At 41.8% G+C, this 18,877-nt stretch overlaps 1 protein-coding gene across 1 annotated transcript in view; it reads right to left on the reverse strand.

Moving 5' to 3' along the window:
• Window positions 1-18,817, reverse strand: part of fez1 (fasciculation and elongation protein zeta 1 (zygin I)) — a 25,172-nt gene extending 6,355 nt beyond the window's left edge. Inside the window, exons 1-5 of the mRNA XM_031310924.2 lie at window positions 18,137-18,817; window positions 12,338-12,663; window positions 6,607-6,694; window positions 4,671-4,757; window positions 1,874-2,039 (exon numbers count right to left, since the gene is read on the reverse strand). Of these exons, the coding sequence (XP_031166784.1) occupies window positions 1,874-2,039; window positions 4,671-4,757; window positions 6,607-6,694; window positions 12,338-12,663; window positions 18,137-18,487 (1,018 nt within the window). The 5' untranslated portion in view covers window positions 18,488-18,817. The remainder of the gene's footprint in view (window positions 1-1,873; window positions 2,040-4,670; window positions 4,758-6,606; window positions 6,695-12,337; window positions 12,664-18,136) is intronic.
• Window positions 18,818-18,877: the final 60 nt, after the last annotated feature.

Here is an 18,877-nt window from a genome sequence, read left to right on the forward strand (position 1 = left end):
ATACAGACAATGGCTGAAGCTGTACATTTATTTGTAATTTAATAAATTGTAATCTAATGGTTTATGTTATGAAAAATTAATATATATTTCTTAGTAATGTTAATGTATATTACATTAATTCTACATATGCATGTGTGCTTTCACTTTCTTAAAAAAAAAGTCATACTGTAAAAACATGCAAGTTTGAGCAAAAGTGAGAGGTAGAATCAAGCAGGACTTATCGACAAAAACTATCTTTAACAGTATTTAGTCGCTGTGACACTGTCAATACCATTCATTTACAAAGTAATGTCATCAAGAAAAGGTGTTCTGACCCCGTTTAGCTTTTTCACATTATCAGGGGTGCCCAACTCTTTGTTGCTTTAGCCATTGCATTTTCAATCACAGGGTAATTGTACCTTCGCACATTTTTTCTTCTATCATTTAGAGGCCTAAGGAGTACATTTATAAAGGGTTTCATAAGGAAAAGGCAAAGATTCTAGAAAAAGATACATCATTTTGTGCAGCAACCCCTTCTGAGTCATCTCATGACCCCTTGGAGGATCCCAGTCCCCAGGTTGAGAACAATTCATGCAAATTAAACCAATCACTGTGAATTCGGTGCGACTCGCAATTTTGACCAATCACCGCAACTTTACTGCAAATTCGACCAATAACTGTATACATTTTAACATCAATGTACGCTGTGACGATCTTTTTAAAGTTGCTGAAAGCTGCTGCTGTTTCAATCCTGTCGGCTCTCTGCAGCGGGCGGGGCTGCTGCTCAGCAATTTTCACCGTATCTCGCAACTTCATTGCAACAAAAAAACAAAAGACATCGCAACTTTTATCGCAATTCTTTACAAAAGCTCTCGCAAAATCAGGCATTTTGGGCCGCAACAATCTAAAAAAAAAGGCCACGAAATCCTGGAGGGACTGATTAGATCCTATGGCCATTGATGCGCATGTTGATGATTGATCTATCCAGCCATCAGACTTAAAAAACATAATTATACATTTAATAAATATTAGGCCAGTGTGAAAACTATGTATATTTTCTAGTCCTATCGACTACTCAAAGCGCTTTAACGTAGTACAGGAATCATTCACCATTCATACACTGGTTTGCAAGGCTGCCATACAAGATGCCACCTGCTCATCAGGTAAACATTCACCCACCGATGGCGCAGCATCAGGAGCAACTCAGGGTTCAGTGTCTTGCCCAAGGACACTTCGACATTAAACTGCAGGACCAGGGATCGAACCAACGGCCTTCCGATTGGTAGACGACTGCTCTACTACCTCAGCCAATGCAACTCAGATAGAGGAACCACATGGATCAATATGTCCGGCGACAGGGCGCCTTGTTCTCTATAGACCTGCTGATGGGACTAATCTAACCATGTGGATTACTAAATCCAAACCTGACGTGTGGCCGTGGCTTGGTTGGCTGAAGTGAACATGAATACGGACACATATATCTACCCAAAAACACTAGTTGACTGAATGAGAGTAAACAACTGTTTACATAAGATATATAGTGCAACTTATTCATGTTTGTCCTTGACCATGTTGCCCATGCACTGACTATTACTGGCCTTCATGTTAGATATAAATAGGGATGATATTTATGTCCAGCCTATGGCAAGGACTCAGTTGAAGGAGGGGGGGGGGGGGGGGGTCTCGCCTTTGGTATGATGTTGATGTTTAGCAACATACTTCGAAGAGAAAAATGAATTGTAACCTAAAGGGGACTGCCATTAGAAAGACTGATCAACCTGCTGGCAAGTATACAAGGAACACTGTTTTGACAGGAATGTAGCCGGTTCACATCCTAGACCAGCTGAGAAAATGAACAAATGACTTTTGGTTGATTGAGCATTTTCAGATCTACCTTCGTAGGAGCAGTTGTTGTTGGAGGCCTGCGACAGCTGCCTGATCTCCTCCAGCAGGGAGGGGTTGGTCATGGAGCAAGGGCTGCTCTCTTCTTCATCCTCCTCCTCCTCCGTTTCGCCGGGATCTGGAGAGTTCTCCATCATCTCGACTATCTCCTCAATGACCTTGGGGAGAGAGAGAGAGAGAGAGAGAGAGAGAGAGAGAGAGATTGAAGGAGAGACAGGTGAATTTACAGGAAAGAGATTAGGAGACAGGGGTAAGTACACTCACATCCATAACCATCCATTTGTTAGTAGGGTGTGGCCACTAAAATGCCAGAAGGCTCCTGTGGAAGTGTACATATCATATTTAAATCCATTATTGATGTCTACACAGGCTGCAGCAGTGTGCTGCAGAAGCAGACTTGGACTTAGGCAAGCACCTGTCTAAACTCCTGTACTAGCACAATACTAAAGATGTTCCAATCCTTTTTTTTCGGAACTTGCGTTTTGGCCAATACTGGTGATCTGACACCATTGCTTTTAAAATATATATACATCTATTATTATTTGTTAACAGCTGTATACTACTAACCCTGTATGAATGTGATTTGATTGCTATCTTTGTTGTTTGGCCTGAAAACTGCAAATGCATACAGAGAATGAATGCCATAGAACTTTCTTTCATTAGTTTGACAGTCTGTCATGAGGAAAAAAGGAGATAAACAAACGACTTTAAAGTAGGGCTGCAACTAACGATTATTTTAATAATCGATTAATCTGTCGATAATTTTTTCGATTAATCGATGAATCGGATTAAAAAAAATAACAAAAAAGCATTAAATCAACTCAACACATACTTACATACTTGTTGTTTTAGTTAATAGTTGTGTAAAGGTAAGTAACCCAAAGAGCAGATACAGACAGCGCACGCGCACACACACACACACACACACACACACACACACACACACACACACACACACACACACACACACACACACACGTTCACTTGAAGCTTATTCATTAAATTATCATTGTAGTAAGTGAAAGTTAAGTTCATTTGTACACCACATTTAAACACAGCTTAAGATGACCAAGTGCTATAAAAGAACTTTAAAATGAAATTAAAAAGTACAACACACACAAATATATACGTCAACAATAACTGATATGGGACAAAGCACAGAATATATACATGACAACAGATTGAAAAATGAATGGGCCAAAAAAGGCGAGTGAATAAAAACGTGTCTTTAGTCCTGCTTTACTACTGTTATTAACGAGCTAACGCTAACTTGTCATGCTAGTCAGCTGGATAACGAGTAAACACCACACCAGCACCACTGGAGGGACGTTACGTTCCTCACTTCAAAACGGAACAAAAGTAGGATTGTGTAGTGACTTTACCCTGCTGTTGAACTCCCTTCCTCCTCATCAAGGACTCCAACATGTTTACGTTTTAGGTGCTGAATCATCACCGTGGTGAGCCTGTGCCATGATGTGTCGCTTTTGCTTATCTTGCAACATGTTTTCGATTTATTTAGTGTGAAATGCTCCCACATGTTGGATGACTTAGGTCGTACTGATTTCTCTGCCTCCGCCATGTGTTTCAGAACAACGTTACGGGTCTCTCCGGTCTCTCTCCGTATTTCCTCTACCCCCGCTCTGCTCTTTTTTCTTCTCTTTCGCTCCGCGCCGCTCGGCACTCAACTCAATTGCTTTTATCTCCGCGACTGAGTGGCGTGTTGCGCGACACAACGAATCGATAATAAAATTCATTGCCAACTATTTTTAATAATCGAATTTCATCGATTTTATTGATTCGTTGTTTCAGCCCTACTTTAAAGTATTTTTTTTTTTCCAGCTCAATTACGTGATATCAGATCGGTGCATAGACTCACGTACACGCTAATACCAGCATTTTTCAGTATTGGAGGCATTTCCATTGCTGGTATTGGAACAACTCTATAAAAGGGTAGTCAAACCCTCCACGCTGTCCAAGGGACACAAGTAGTTTAATTGGACATGATAAAGAGCCTCTCCATCAAAAGAATGTATGCAAAACATACACAAATCTAAATGGGAATGCCACATCTACAATGCAAAGATTATGTCTGGGGTTCCTCAGGGGTCTGTTCTTGGTTCTTTACTTTCTCCCTTTGTTATGCTGATGATATATTTCGTTCCAGGAGCATTGCCGCCATTAGATAATTTATTTTATTCTGTGATGGACAAACCCCTATACATGCCTTGGTCTCCAGCCATCTAGATTACCAGAACTCCTTATGTGTTGCTGTCTTGCCCCAGAAATCAATGAACTGCCTCCAGCTTGTGTACAGCGGCTCTCACAAAACCTGGAACTTTGAGCACATTCCCACCATTCTGGCGACCCTGCACTGGTTACCTGTGGCATTTAGAATTCATTTTAAAATTTTACGGTTTGTCCTGAAGGGACAGCTTGACTTTGACCCATTCTATAGTGTTGACCTTTTTCACTCCATAAACCCCCAACAACCACGAAAAAAATCTGAATGGACAAGGCACAAGTGGCTTTAAGAACATGATGGCAATCCCAGCAAACACAATTATTGTAAACAGAAATGCATGATGGTGAAAAAAGGCAGGTGAAAGATGAAGTGGACCCACGCACCAATCGGTGCCTCATGCTACACCCTGCTTCCTTTTTCTCATGATCAAAAGCAGGACGCAGACAAACTGCTGTTTGATCTCTCACACTCACACACACACACACACACTCTTTCTCACACACACACACACACACACACACACACACACACACACACACACACACACCTGATCAGCTGTGATGAGAGGCTCGTCCTTCAGGCAGTTGGCGTTGTCATTCTTCTCATTCATCTCCTCGTCCTCTTTTTCTTGGATCTGTAGATTGTGAGATGAAACATGAGGACAAACAAATGGCAGTATGTCTTATAAAGAAAACAAGACTAACAAGAGTCAAAAAGTCTATCAGCACTGGAATAATGAACCAAACCGTCTACAGTCATTTTCCAAAAGAACTTTGCCTGGGGTGGAGAGATAAGTCACACTCATTTGAAAATCTCATGCTTAAATATTTGAAAGGTTTTACATTATTTCATATCGCTTTTTAAAAAGCAATTTACTCCATTCCATTTGTAAAAGTGAATAGTTTATACCTAAAATTTGATGTCCTACAGTTTTGATAGTGAAGTTAATTGTAACGTGAAGAAATCTGTGCCATTGGCTGGAGTGATGGCAGCGTTGATCAGTTGGTCCAGACTGAGACATCCATGGTTCCCAGACTGTCCTGTCCTAAGGACTTGTCCTCGCCACCATGGGGTTGACATTTGTGCTTTTGTTTGAAATGACCCATCAACAAAGTTGGTTTAAACATTCACGTTACAAAATTTGAAATTGTCCAACACTTACTGGTTTATGAACAAATTCCTGCAAAAATGACATTCCCATCAGCCTCAGCTACTTCGTGTTTAGTGCTGATTAGTAAATGTTATCATGCTAAACTAAGATAGTCAGCAGCATACAGTAACCATTATAGGCTGCCTGCATGTAAAAACTGTCATAGGCATGCTGATGTTAGCATTTAGCTCAAAGCACTGCTGTGCTCTCACAGAGCTGCTGACATGGCTGTAAAATTGTAGTCTTATCATATGAATGTCCACCGGGGCTGTCTCCAGGCTACTGCCAATTATTGATACAGCATAATAGTGAGACAGTTCATTGAAAGATTTGCCATTTAATATTTGCTGTAATAAAACACGGCACACAGCAAGCAGATGTCTTTTGTGGTTATGTCTGGAATAAATACAAGAAATTGAAACATGGAAGGCACTGTAGCAGAAGACATAATGAAAAGTGTGCACTACAATATCCAAAGAAAAAATGTACAATTGTCCTTTGCGAAACATTTCCTGCTGGCCTGTTTTGACATAGAGGGAATCTCAGCAACTCATCTGACAGCAGGATCCAGCTTAATATGAGCACTATGATGCATTTCCACAACAACCCTCTCCATCTGGGGCTAAAGTGTCTGCTCTGGCCCTGACCAGCCCAAACATGGGCTAGCCTGCTAAGTGCCTGCTGTCAGGTTGGAACTGAGAGCCAATTAAGGGAGGGGAGCAGATGGGAGACCTCTGCTGAATGGCAGACCAGTCAAGGTTGGGCAAGCATATCTTCTAGTGTCAGCATGAGGATAAGCCTCAGAGAGAACGAAGCAGTTAGCTACTCAGTGTGGCACCTCACTGTGAAAAATTCATTTACAAATATAAAGCCATAAAACAGAATCATGTTCACCTTATAAACTAGTTGAACTAACAATAGTTAACATTTTCATTTGTAATAAAATGTTACGGTTACACTTTACTTGAAGGTGTCTACATAAGAGTGACATGACACTGTCATGAACGTTTCATAAACATTATAACCAAGTGATAAACGTTCATGACATAACGCTTCTTTTAGTTTTAAGTGTCATTCGGTTTTTGTTATGACAAGTGAGGGTTAGGGTTAGGGTTCATGTGTCATGACAGTGTCATGTGTTCATGACAGTGTCATGACACTCTTATGTAGATACCTTCAAGTAAAGTGTTACCAAAGTTACCTTTTGTCAAGAAATGTGGCTAAAAGGTCATAAAAACCCAATTAAATCTTTCCAAAATAAAAGTGTCTTTATTATTTGGCCTAATAGCACATTTCCCAGATTTAAACTACATATAAAGTGAGTGACATTTACCTCCTGGTCAGAAAGATTGCCGTTGAGTCCCTCTGAGTCGGTGCCGTCCCAGGTGGAGATGTAGTTGTCAGTTAGAGCATCCCACACACTGCAAAACAACACACACACATGCAGACATGTCAGCAAGCATCAGGACACTCTTTTGGCCTTAGCCCTAAAGGCTGTTTAGCATTTTAAGCTGGTGGCTCCACAGCCGCTGTAGTTAGACAGTTACATAAGAGCATTAGACCAGAGTTTGCTGTGTTGTTTTATCTTGCTGGTTATAAGGAAGTCTATTCAGCCCTATCTTCAGCATCCTGCAACTCAGTCAATATTTCATTGTGGCAAGTCAATAATGTTGTTCAATACGCAGAGCTGGAGGCTGCAGAGGAACAATGCACAACAGAAAGAAACAGCTTACTGCTCAGTAAAAAGGTATCCTTAGCAGAGATTTAGATAAAGCTTCTCACATCATTGTGCCAGTGGTGCCTGACTGCAACCCGGAGCGAGCGTCTGTCTGAGGAGGAATGACATTCAACTGGGAGAGAAGTCTCCTTTGTGTTTTTTTTTTTCCTCCTCCACTAAGAGGTTGGCTCAGGCCTGCTGCCCTGCTCCCCTGCTCCCCTGCTCCCAGTGGCACTGCCCACCCCCCGGACACACACTGGACCCCATTCAGCCGGCAGCTTACCTCACCAGCCATGCCTGCATGCCATCACTGGATGCACCAGCACATCAACAGGGTCAACGTTTCAATACACTTAACACTATGATGAAAACTAAGCAATAACAAGTGTTGTACAGAATTGTAGCTAACAGCTAACAGGCGGCTGGCTTACTGTTTAACCCAAGTTGGCACCTATGCACAGTTTGCTTCATTGAGCATGGCTTTCTCTTTCTCAAAACAGCTTAATTAAGCCTAAAAATGTATTTTGTACGTACGAGACGTTATCTCGTACACAGGAGATAAATATTGCCCGCATATATATTTTTTTTCACCTTGTCTTTCAGGGCTTCCGTAAAACTCACCTCATTAAAATGTTTAAAAAAAAAAATAATCCGTAATCACCATGACACACAACAACATCAACAGCTCATACTGAAGGCATAACACAGGGACGTGTCTAGATCATCTGGCCAGCAGGAACGGAAACTCCATGTTTCAAAGCTGTCCCGCTGTATCTGTTGGCCCGCAGCCACTGAAGAGAAATCTGTTCCGTTTAATATTCTAGCTCTCCATCAGCTCGTCAGACTGACTCATATCTGTGGTTCTAATCAGGCAACTGCAGGGATTAGGCCAAAATGTGCAACACACTGTTTTCAACCAAACAGTCAGTCCCTCCAGAAAAATGTGATTATGCGATCGCATAATTCAATGCATAATCAGCCAAAGTCCACATATTTATGCGGGGGCCGCATTTTTTCAAATACGCCGCACTTTTGCCGGATAAATTGCCGATTTCTGCGCAAAATATGTGGGCTTGTATGATTTCATAATCCCTGCATTTTCGTTGCAAAAAAGTCCCATATATCTTAACAGAAAGTTGAAAAATGTTGCATTTACTTCACACGAGAGCAGCCATTTTCCCGTTGCCATGGGAACGTTATGAAGTGACGTAATTACGCGACGTGAACATCATCGAAAAGCTGCAAACCCCGCGATGAAGCCATGACCGTAGTTTTTGCAAGTTCCCACAATTTCATCACATAAAATTGAATAAATATCCTGCATATTCCATTGCATTTTTTAACAAAACGTGCCGCATAATCAAGGATTTTTGCCCGCAACAATCACAAAAAAAACTGTGTCCCGAAGACTCTCCGGTTTGAAATGGGTCCCTTTAAATCAGACTGCACCCTCCACTGAAAAGAGATAGTTTTCTATATGTCATAACACAACACAATATCCTCAGCGTTATGAGCATCAGGGCTGTCTTTTAATAGCTTCTTAAAAGTGAATAAATATAGTGAATGAGGCTCACTTGATCAGCTGATTGTTGCTTGCAAGAATTGTTATGAAAGGGGAGGAACAATGAGACATTGTTATTGGCAAAAACTCCGGTGGAGGCTGGAACAGTTGTTATGTTTGACTGGAATATATCTGTACTAGTTTCCTTATCTTAGCAACAAATCAGAGTCAAGCATTAGGTTCATGTCTTGGTCCTAACATGCAGATTAGTGTAGTACTGTAGGACTCACATCCACCCACAGCCCTGTGTTCTGTGCTCAGTATCAGTCCACTTTATTCATCAAAGTGTATATGTGTGAATGTATTTTGTCTTTTCCGTATATATTTGTCTTAAGGACCCCCTCGAAAATGTGATGAATCATCTCAAGGGGTTTATCCTTCTAATAAATACTCTGAAATCAACACAGACTCATTTAAAAAAAACTCTCCTCTTACACCTCCAGTCAGGCTATTTTTAGCACGATTCATATCCACACAGAGTGAGGACGTGTGTTTGCGCCTCAGCGCCTGGGGGCTGAAGGAGGGTCTGGCAGTCATCTGGTGGAGAGACGGAGACAGAGACACGCCAACAGAGCCAAAGCTAACTGAGGCGTACAACACTGCACATTGAATAATTCAGCACGCAGCCCGGCTGTGGTGCTGGGGAGGGTGGGCTCATGCTGCTGATTGACTGCTTGTTTTGGATGTTGCAGCCTGTCTGTGGAAATATTTGGACTTTTGTCATGTGGGACACGCTGAGCCACTGTTTGGTTCTTGAGAGTGCGTTGTGTTTGTGTATGGTATTAATGGCATAAACAACATAATGACTATGCTAGAGTGTAATTAAAGGGCTGGAGGAGTAGTCTGTCTGTGGTAATTTCGAGCACTTTATTATGTTGCTGATGACCAAGTAGGGTGAATCAGAAAAACACTTTCTCTTGAACGGGTTCGTATGATATTGATATATGATATGCTATCCTACGAAATTACAGCGGCTGCCGGCCAGTCACGTGACAAAGTTTAGCCGACCGGTCACATGACCGTTAACTTTAGTGGTCTCTACAGTTAGATTTAGCTGACAAAAGGTGACTGTGAGCCGGGTACAGAACACCGTGAGGAGACGGTCGTTTCAGCAGCCGTTACAGTTGAGTTTAGTCGACAAAAGGGGACTGTCCTGCAGAGACGACAGTTAAGTTTAGGCACTAAAATGACTAGTTAAGATTAGAAAAAAAACGATTGTAGTTTCGGTTAAAACACAGGTCCCCTTAAGTAGTACACCCCAGACACAAACACCCGTTTCCTGGGTGAAAGTCTTGTGTTTTCTCCTGAACTTCTTCCTATTGCACAAAAGTATAATATATAAATCCAGGATAACCGATAAAGCGAGGCTTGACCTAGTCTAATCTGTGCATCCTGGCTTGGTGCGTTTCACCAAGGCCAAGCCAGGCTGAGGAGGAGAGACTAGGTCGAGTCAGGCTGAGGAGGAGAGACTAGGTCGAGTCAGGATGAGGAGGAGAGACTAGGTCGAGTCAGGCTGAGGAGGAGAGACTAGGTCGAGTCAGGCTGAGGAGGAGAGACTAGGTCGAGTCAGGCTGAGGAGGAGAGACTAGGTCAGGCTGAGAAGGAGAGACTAGGTCGAGTCAGGCTGAGGAGGAGAGACTAGGTCAGGCTGAGGAGGAGAGACTAGGTCGAGTCAGGCTGAGGAGGAGAGACTAGGTCAGGCTGAGGAGGAGAGACTAGGTCGAGTCAGGCTGAGGAGGAGAGACTAGGTCGAGTCAGGCTGAGGAGGAGAGACTAGGTCAGGCTGAGAAGGAGAGACTAGGTCGAGTCAGGCTGAGGAGGAGAGACTAGGTCAGGCTGAGGAGGAGAGACTAGGTCGAGTCAGGCTGAGGAGGAGAGACTATGTCGAGTCAGGCTGAGGAGGAGAGACTAGGTCGAGTCAGGATGAGGAGGAGAGACTAGGTCGAGTCAGGCTGAGGAGGAGAGACTAGGTCGAGTCAGGATGAGGAGGAGAGACTAGGTCGAGTCAGGCTGAGGAGGAGAGACTAGGTCGAGTTAGGGTGAAGTAATTCAGATAGATGCACGTTCACGGCTTTCTTTAATAGACCACGATGTCGATCACTGATTTACTGATGATAAAAACAGAGAATATGTATTGTGCATATAATTTACACAGAGTGCGCAGCAGCTTCTTATGAAAGTATGACAATGTGAAACACATTTGTAAAAAAAAAAAAAGTAACACGGGCGCTCTAATGAAACAGCGAGAGAAAGCGTGGCAGATGATCGCAGACCGACTGAATGCGTGACCACTGCTCTGGATTGAAACCATCATAAATCATACCATTCAAGGAGTTAGGGTAATTATTTGCACAAATTAACAGTTGTACTCGTTGCCTTAAAAGTGAGCAGAAGAATCCTAATGTTACGCAGGAAATTTACCATGAAGATCATTACAACCATTAATCTACAATAGGTCTATGATGCTAGAATATCTCTCTCTCTCACTCTGTCTCTCCCTCTCTCTGGTATGGGCTAACATATAAATTACCTAAGTAACATTAACTTCAGGCAAAGTGTACAACAGTTTGTGGAAATAATTAGCCTAACTCCTTGAATGGTTTCATTAAAGAGCAGTATTTTGTAAATGTATATTTTTAGATATATCATTCAGTCGGTCCGCTATTATCTGCCCTGCTTTTTCTCACTGTTTTTTGTTTTGTTTAAAGAGGCAGAGTTTCCTTCTCTACATATTATATGGTTTGCTCCCTTGTATATATAGACATAGAAAATAAAGACAAAGAAATTGGACTCTGAAATCTAGAAACTATAAAGATAATTAAGTGATAAATTCCATGCACACTGTAAACAATGATTGTAACACAGTATATTCATCAGTCATTTCCCCCCAGCACAATATAAGGTCAAAAACCATTGAGGTGTCCTCTCCCTGTTTCATGAATAGCCTACAACAGACTATAATAAGGGAGGATTGTAAAATTAGGATTTTTATAGTTCACACATTGTGTGCTAAGAATGCCAAATACAGTGCACATGGAAGATGAACATACATGGTCATTTGTTAGAGAATACAAAAATAAATAAATCATCTAAAATAATTAAAAGGTGTATTTGTCCCTGACCAGTCTGTCATTGTTAGAACTACTAACACGTGTACAGCACTTTATATATTATCCTTCATCGCTGACTTCATTTAAAATGCATTTGCAACTGTATCAGCCTTTTCTAATTATCTCAACAACTGCCATAATATATTAACCAAACTTCTAACAACAATATGAACAGCAGTTTTCATACAGCAATATAACAGCTTTAAATAATAATAGTGCTCAACTGAACAGCAATATGTACCTGTTGTATTTTAATACAGGCTGATAAAAATAAGGTAAAACCACTGCTGAGTGAACAGAAAAGGCAGCAGGATTAATAAATCCAGTCAACATGGGGCATACAGTAACAAATAAGTGGAATACATACAAAAAATACATTGCATTAGGTTATGTAGCTATATGTACGAATGGTTCATGTGAACAGCCTGATCACAAAGCCCAAATGTTGGCATTTTGCTGAAAAGTTCAAATATAAATAGGCCTACAGTTTAAGCCAAAAATACAGATGCAAATGCTTTTTGATTAACTATAAGTGCTATACAGTAAATGTCAGTTGGGTAAGACTTAACTGTATCAGATCCATTAAGGCCTCAGACCAATGACAGATGAATACCACAGTAAGTGGACAGTGTGCTATGAATATTTCGCCAGAATGATATTAACTTTGGTCACTCACTCTTCGTCCTGCAGCCTCTCCTCTTCCTCCTGGCTGTGGGACTGGTTGCGTATGGGCGCCAGGCCCTCCGTCTTGGTGTTGTAATTATGGAAGCAAACGTTGAGCTTCTCGTCAAACTCGTTGACCAGGTCCTCCATCGACTTGAAGCTCATCATCTCAGAGAAGTTCTCCAGCTCAGAGAAGTCCTCGCGGGTGATGGTGGCCAGGGGGGCGGTGGTGGTGGAGTAAGAGTGTTTGAGCACTGGGTGGTCCAGCTCATCCATGCGGCAGGGCCGGAGGTCCTCAAACTCCTCATCCAAACACACAAGAGGGGCTTCCATGGTGTCCTGCACAAACAGAGTGGTCACACAGTGTTTAATGCATCAAGGATGCTCCATCAGCACAGCTTATAACACTGATGCTTTAAAGAGCCCCTATTTTACTCCTTTTCGGCGTCATATTTGTACTCTTGGGGTCTACTAGAATAGGTTTACATGCTTTGATGTTCAAAAACAGATTGTTTCTCATACTGCCCATAGCTGCAGCTCCTCTGCCTGAAACACTCTGGCTGCATCTCATGTCCCTTATTTGATAGCTTGATAACTGGAAGTTGTTCTGCCCTCCTTAGAGAAGGCCATCTCAAAGCTCTTATTTCTGCCCCGAGGAGCGAGCATCGAGGAGGGATCATCGAGGAGCTATAGCCGAGGATACACGACAGCAGCCTTCCTGGAAGCCGTGCAGCTGAAGGAGTTGCTAACTCCGCCCATACAGCTGTGACGTCATGTGACGCTTCAGAGGAAAAGACGTCTCATCCCTCTAACACACATTTGCTCGTTGCCTTCCTCCTCGCATGATTTTCTCGTGTCTCTCCCGTGCCTCCTTGCTGGGAGGGACTAAGAAGGGAGGCAAGTGGAGGAGTCGGGGATGCAATTTAAGGGACATAAGATGCAACCACTGTCTGAGCTCTTGGCCCGCCTTCCTGAAAAGCCCAGTCTGCTCTGATTGGTCAACTGGCCCACTCGGTTGTGATTGGTCAACCAAATTCCAACAAGCCACTGGGCGGGCTATGCTTGTTCAGGCAGCATCAATGGGCAGCACATATGAAAAACTGGGCTGGCTTTCTCAATCAGTGACATCACTAATGGAAGAATTTCAAACAGGAATGTGGGCGAGGCGTTTTTAGGCAGTTAAGAGAAAGTACAGTCTGTGGTAAGGAAAGCTGCATTTGGAGGGAAATGTGTTTTTTTTGTACTTTATATATCTATTACATACACAAACAACTATATAACACACTAAAAGATGGGAAAAATCAAAAAAAGCATAATAGGGGCTTGTTTAATCAGCATTGCGTTTAAAAAGGAAATACCAGATTAGACAAAGCACAAACGTCTATCTATCCTCATCTGTTAGATTACCAATATCCCAGAAGGATTCATCTGGCGTCTCCTAAATCATGCGTGCCTCACCTCATGTGGAATGGCACCAAGCTGTCTCGACAAAGAGGAGATGGAGGTAGATGTGCCAGAAGGGGACCAGGTCCCTAAGGGGACCCAACCAGTTGGCTTTACTGGTAAACCACAGTTAATTAAGTACACCTACTGGGATTTAACTGATGAAGTATCCAAGATTCTGGGACATGAAAGTATAGGAACTGTCATAGTATATAACATATCACAATAAGGTCATTTCTAGTGTAGGCCAAGGGTTTCTTTAAGGGGTTTGATGAATATGCTGTATGGGTGTAAACATATATCCTTGTAAAAAATTGTGATGAATTGAGTCAGATAATGGTAATACTGCTCTGTAAATGACTGATTTAGAGAGATGGGCTTTTTACAGCACAGCGATACCCCTCACAGCACTTTTGTGGTTCTAGGACAGACTTTAGAAAATTACTTAAACATGCATTTGAAAAAGGGACAAAGAGACAGACATTAGGCGCACCAAATTTCTTTAGTTTTGATTGTAATATGTTCTGTGTTTTTGGTTAAACGTGTCAAATAAGTCAAAGAATACAGTTAAACCTTGGTACAAGATCTGGTACATTCAAATGTTCCCTTTCAAAATCATTCAAGCTAAATTTGGTGCAATTGTGTCTAATTTACTCTGAGTTGGTTCTGTCCCAGAAAGATATAAAGTCCTGACAAAGATATTATTCTCAGTTGGTTCTGTTCAATAATGATACTTAATTAGCTGGCGGGAATGCCTTTTTCTTTCCCACAGTGAGTGATAAAGAACTTCAAACACTCTCAGAAATGTACTGAGGAAAACTCAGTACTTTCCAAGATATAAAAAATATGTACATTTTCAGTACATATGTTGTCCCATGGCAGATGGAATTACCAGCAACACAAATATACATCTTTGTGTGTTGAACTCTTTCAAACATGAAACACTTGGCATGGGTTGGGGAAGAATGTACTTACTGCCTTTGAATTCTACTGTCTCCCAGAAAAACTGATCACCATTATAAACATGTTCACAGAGCATACGCTACCCCAAATGGAGTTGTTGGCATCTTCACAGTGTGAGTTGTGCTCCAATGTCTGTACTGGGACTTATTATCACATGAAGTCTGTATGTTTGGACAGTAGTAAGCATATTATGGGTCAGGATATTATTATTTCTTTAAGTTTCTAAACTTCCCTATTCTTAATTAATGATTCTTAAGGTTTTTATACTTAGTTCAGCTTCCTTAGTCCAATTACCGAAATGGAATACAAGAGAAAGCAGCTCACAGTAACTGTAGAAAAATGATACTGATGGTCATTTTTATTTGACTGTAATAATTTAATGTGACTGTACATAAAGTATATGGATAGAATCATACAGTAGGTGTAGAGTTCGGGGGGGGATGCAGGGGATGTGTGTCCTCCCCCCGCGCTTTTTACGACATTTAGAAGTTTTTTTTCAATGTTTTCAGTTTATTAAGTTTATTAATTGAGCAGCTTTGTATGAGAGAATTTTATACAGGCCAAACAACAGAAATGTTTCCTTTTTTTAACTGTAGCTACACACATACATACTAGTAGTGAGTTCTAAATTTCATCCTTTGTGCTAAGCTGGACCGTGGCCTAGCCTAAGTGGGTGAGTACAGAGGAGCCCATTTAAAAACAAGCTTGTGCAAGCCTCTTCCTCCTCATCACATCACTCAGCAAAGTGCTGCTCCGTCAACAGCCAGACGGATATGTTTCTACAGCTCTCTCTGTACTGCTGTATTTCTCTTTTTTTAATTGCATCTGCTTTGTCTTTGGCTTAACATTTATTTCTAATTATTTTGCTGAGAAAATGACTTCATGTGGAATAAATCCTGTCAGCAGAGTGATGACTCACTACTAGGTGACAGTGACTGACAACTTGCATCCATCAATAGATCCAATTAAGGTTATTAGGTCTACTCTAATAAGGAACATTAGTATCTGACTCCAAGCTTGCCACAAGGACTCCTTGCAGGAGGCACTGATGCACTGCTTGAAAATTTAGCAGGGTGAACAATCTGAAATTGAATTTTCTAATAGCACTTTCCGGTCATGCTGTAGCCTTTCTACTTACTGCCAGTTGAGTTGACTCTGGAATATTTTTGTTCTAGCAAAGGAGATGTACAGTAGGAGCCTAAATGCAGTTATTGAAGTTTGTTGATCAGCATGCAATAATTTAGGTTCATACATAGTAAAAGTATGTCATTTACATAATTAAACATTCATTTATATGGTTGATTGATTTAGAGCGACTATTCAAAATACTTTCAGTATTTACAGTTTACGTTATTACAGTCCATAATTACAGTGATGCAACAAGTTCATTGTTTATACTTTGCACTTAAAGTGGCTATATGTAACTTTCAGTTTGTGTTGATTCTAGCGTTGGACCAAAGTGGTAGTGTTTTTACCACACCTGCTGTCCTAAAGCTCTTTTCTTTACGATGCTGTACTGCCCACTGTAGATTACAGATTACAGATGCATCGTTTCATTTCCAATGTTACATACAGTAACTTAGCCTACTTTGGATGTCTCCTGAGTTAAACCAGGTATCACTGTCACTGGGTCACGAGCCAAAGCATTAAGAGATTGTTGTAGCAACCAACGTAATAATAACTTAGATTAATATAGAGTGAAACCCAAGGACGCTTACACAAGTACAGGGGGACAAGGGAAAAGAAAATAGTAAGCCAACACAAACACGGAATAAAAGGAATAAAACCTCCGCGCTAAATGGAAGGGGGACGTAATTTAATGTTGACTACTGACGTACAACCACATCTCCCAATCTGAAGTTATTTTATGAATGAAATAGACATATTACATACCTGAGGGCCAATTTAGGGATGTTTTTGAATTATTAACAATCCCGTAATAGTCTCCAGCTGTTGAAAGCCGACAAAGATTTCACCCATTGTCTTTCACTTTCCCTTTTAAGTTGTTCTTTTAATTTCCTTCTTTCCTGTGATGGTCCTGGCCCAGTATCAGCCATAACTACAGCAGATAACTTCTAAAATAATATTAAAATACAATTAGGCCTCTATAAAGTAATCTCCTGCTACCCTTAACCTGGCTGGATACACTAACAGGCTTTTCTGGTGTTACACTGAAATCTGTGACCCGTCAGAATGTGTTACTGTAGCCCCGTCTACCTGCTGTGAATCATTCTGTGACTTCGCGGGAAAAATAGAATCTGTGCAGAGGCCTTACTAAAAACTATATAGTATATACAGTATATACATATACTATGTTAGTCTCGTTTGTTGTTAGAGATCATTTAAGAACATTGTATGAAGAATGATAGAGCTTCAGAAACATTAAAAAGTTACGTATAGTCACTTTAATATGTATGTGCAGACTATTACTTTTGTGATATTTGGGAAAATGTGACTGTGCACCTTGATACAGTTTTTGACCCATCTCTTGCTCTCTTTACAATTCTTGAAAATAGATATTTCTCTGTACTAATTTTCTTGTGTAAAAGTGAATAGCTCAACTTTTACGGAGTGGTCCTGTGGATTTGTTTGGTGTGGATTGAGACGGAGGGATTCGGTAGAGCGTCGAGCTGCGGCTTCGTTCAGTGGAAACCTACAGGAGAGGTATGACATCACAGCATCCACACTGTAGCTGACAGCAGTCGGATTGCTGTGGAGGCGTTTGAGACGTGCAGGTATTGGATGTCTGCATACAGTGTGTTTGGGATGTGTGTCAGCCTTTTTCTCTATGCGACCTTCACAGAGAGTGGTCTCAGGTGCTCCACAAAGATGCAGGTGTAAAAAGAGCCAATCACAGGAGCTCATCAGAGCAAAATGAATCAATGGAGCCAGATCACGCTGCCCATTTTACAGCGAGAGGGGATGACCAAATAACAAGGCAAACACCTATTCCACTGCAGGTTTTCGAAAGCACTGATGACACCATCATGCTCGTAAAAAGCAGAAAGTCCATTTCTTACACGTTGGTTTGTTTCATTCAGAACAAGGACTATTATTTTGTATAAGAACAATTCCAACACATGACAAGTGCTATTTAAATCAATGCATGAGCCATTCATAATTCTTAGTGATATGGATTCCACTTCAAATCAATATTCAGGCAGCAATGGCAGAAATGGAAATCACGCAAGTGCATGTCATCGGCTCATCAGAGGGAGAGAAAAAAAAAACTGAGTGGGGGAGGGAGAGAACAGAAGAGCAGCGAGGAGAGAGGAAGGAGAGATGGAGGAAACCATGGTTACAAGACGAGGACGGGGGGTAAGATGATGCACAGCGAGGACCTCAGAGAGGCCTGGGCTGGGAGAATGAACAGCAGGACGTTAGGTAGAGTGGGAAGGCAGATTACCTGCAGTAGCCGTGCCGCTGTCGTTATGGCTCGGTGTGTAGGACGGATCTTCTCAGACGAGGAAGAATCTGTGCCTAAGCCTCCCTCTGCTGCGAAAGCCACCGATGAGCCGCAGCCGTCACACTCATTCCAGGGGGAAAGAGAGAAAAACAGAATCAGGGAGGTGAAGATGGCAGCGTGCTTTGCGCTCTGGTCTGTGTCCCTTCCCTCACCCGTTAGCCCACAGCCGCCCGACTCCGTCCTCCCACAGCCCGTTGTGTTCCAATCAATAGGCAGCCAGCCCAGGTCGCACAGAGCCTGCGCATTGCCAGGCCTCTGACGACAGCAGCTCACCCCCTCCCTTTCCTCCATCACTACCCTCTCTTTCTGCCTTTGTCCCTGCCTCCTCCCTCCCTCTCTCTCTCCCTCCCTCCGCGCATTAATTCCCCAATATTCATGAGGACAGAAGGGGAGGAGTAGGAGGTATGGGGGAAGGAGATGTTTCTGTAAGGTAGCACATTGTTTATCCGTCTACCTTGTACATTAAATTACATCGCCAGCCTTCCTCCTATTGTCTACTCTACCTACTATCTGAGCAGACTGACATATCCAGAAGAGAATGGATTGTTTTGAGCCTGTATATGTGCGCAGAAAAACTGCAAGGTGATAAAAATTAACGAAAACCACACTATACAGTGTAAATGCTGTGAAAATGTTTTCACATTTAAAGTGTGTACATATGTATAAAATCAAGCTTGGATT

The sequence above is a fragment of the Sander lucioperca genome, chromosome 13 (genome assembly GCF_008315115.2).
Source record: "Sander lucioperca isolate FBNREF2018 chromosome 13, SLUC_FBN_1.2, whole genome shotgun sequence".
Lineage (NCBI taxonomy): Eukaryota > Metazoa > Chordata > Actinopteri > Perciformes > Percidae > Sander > Sander lucioperca.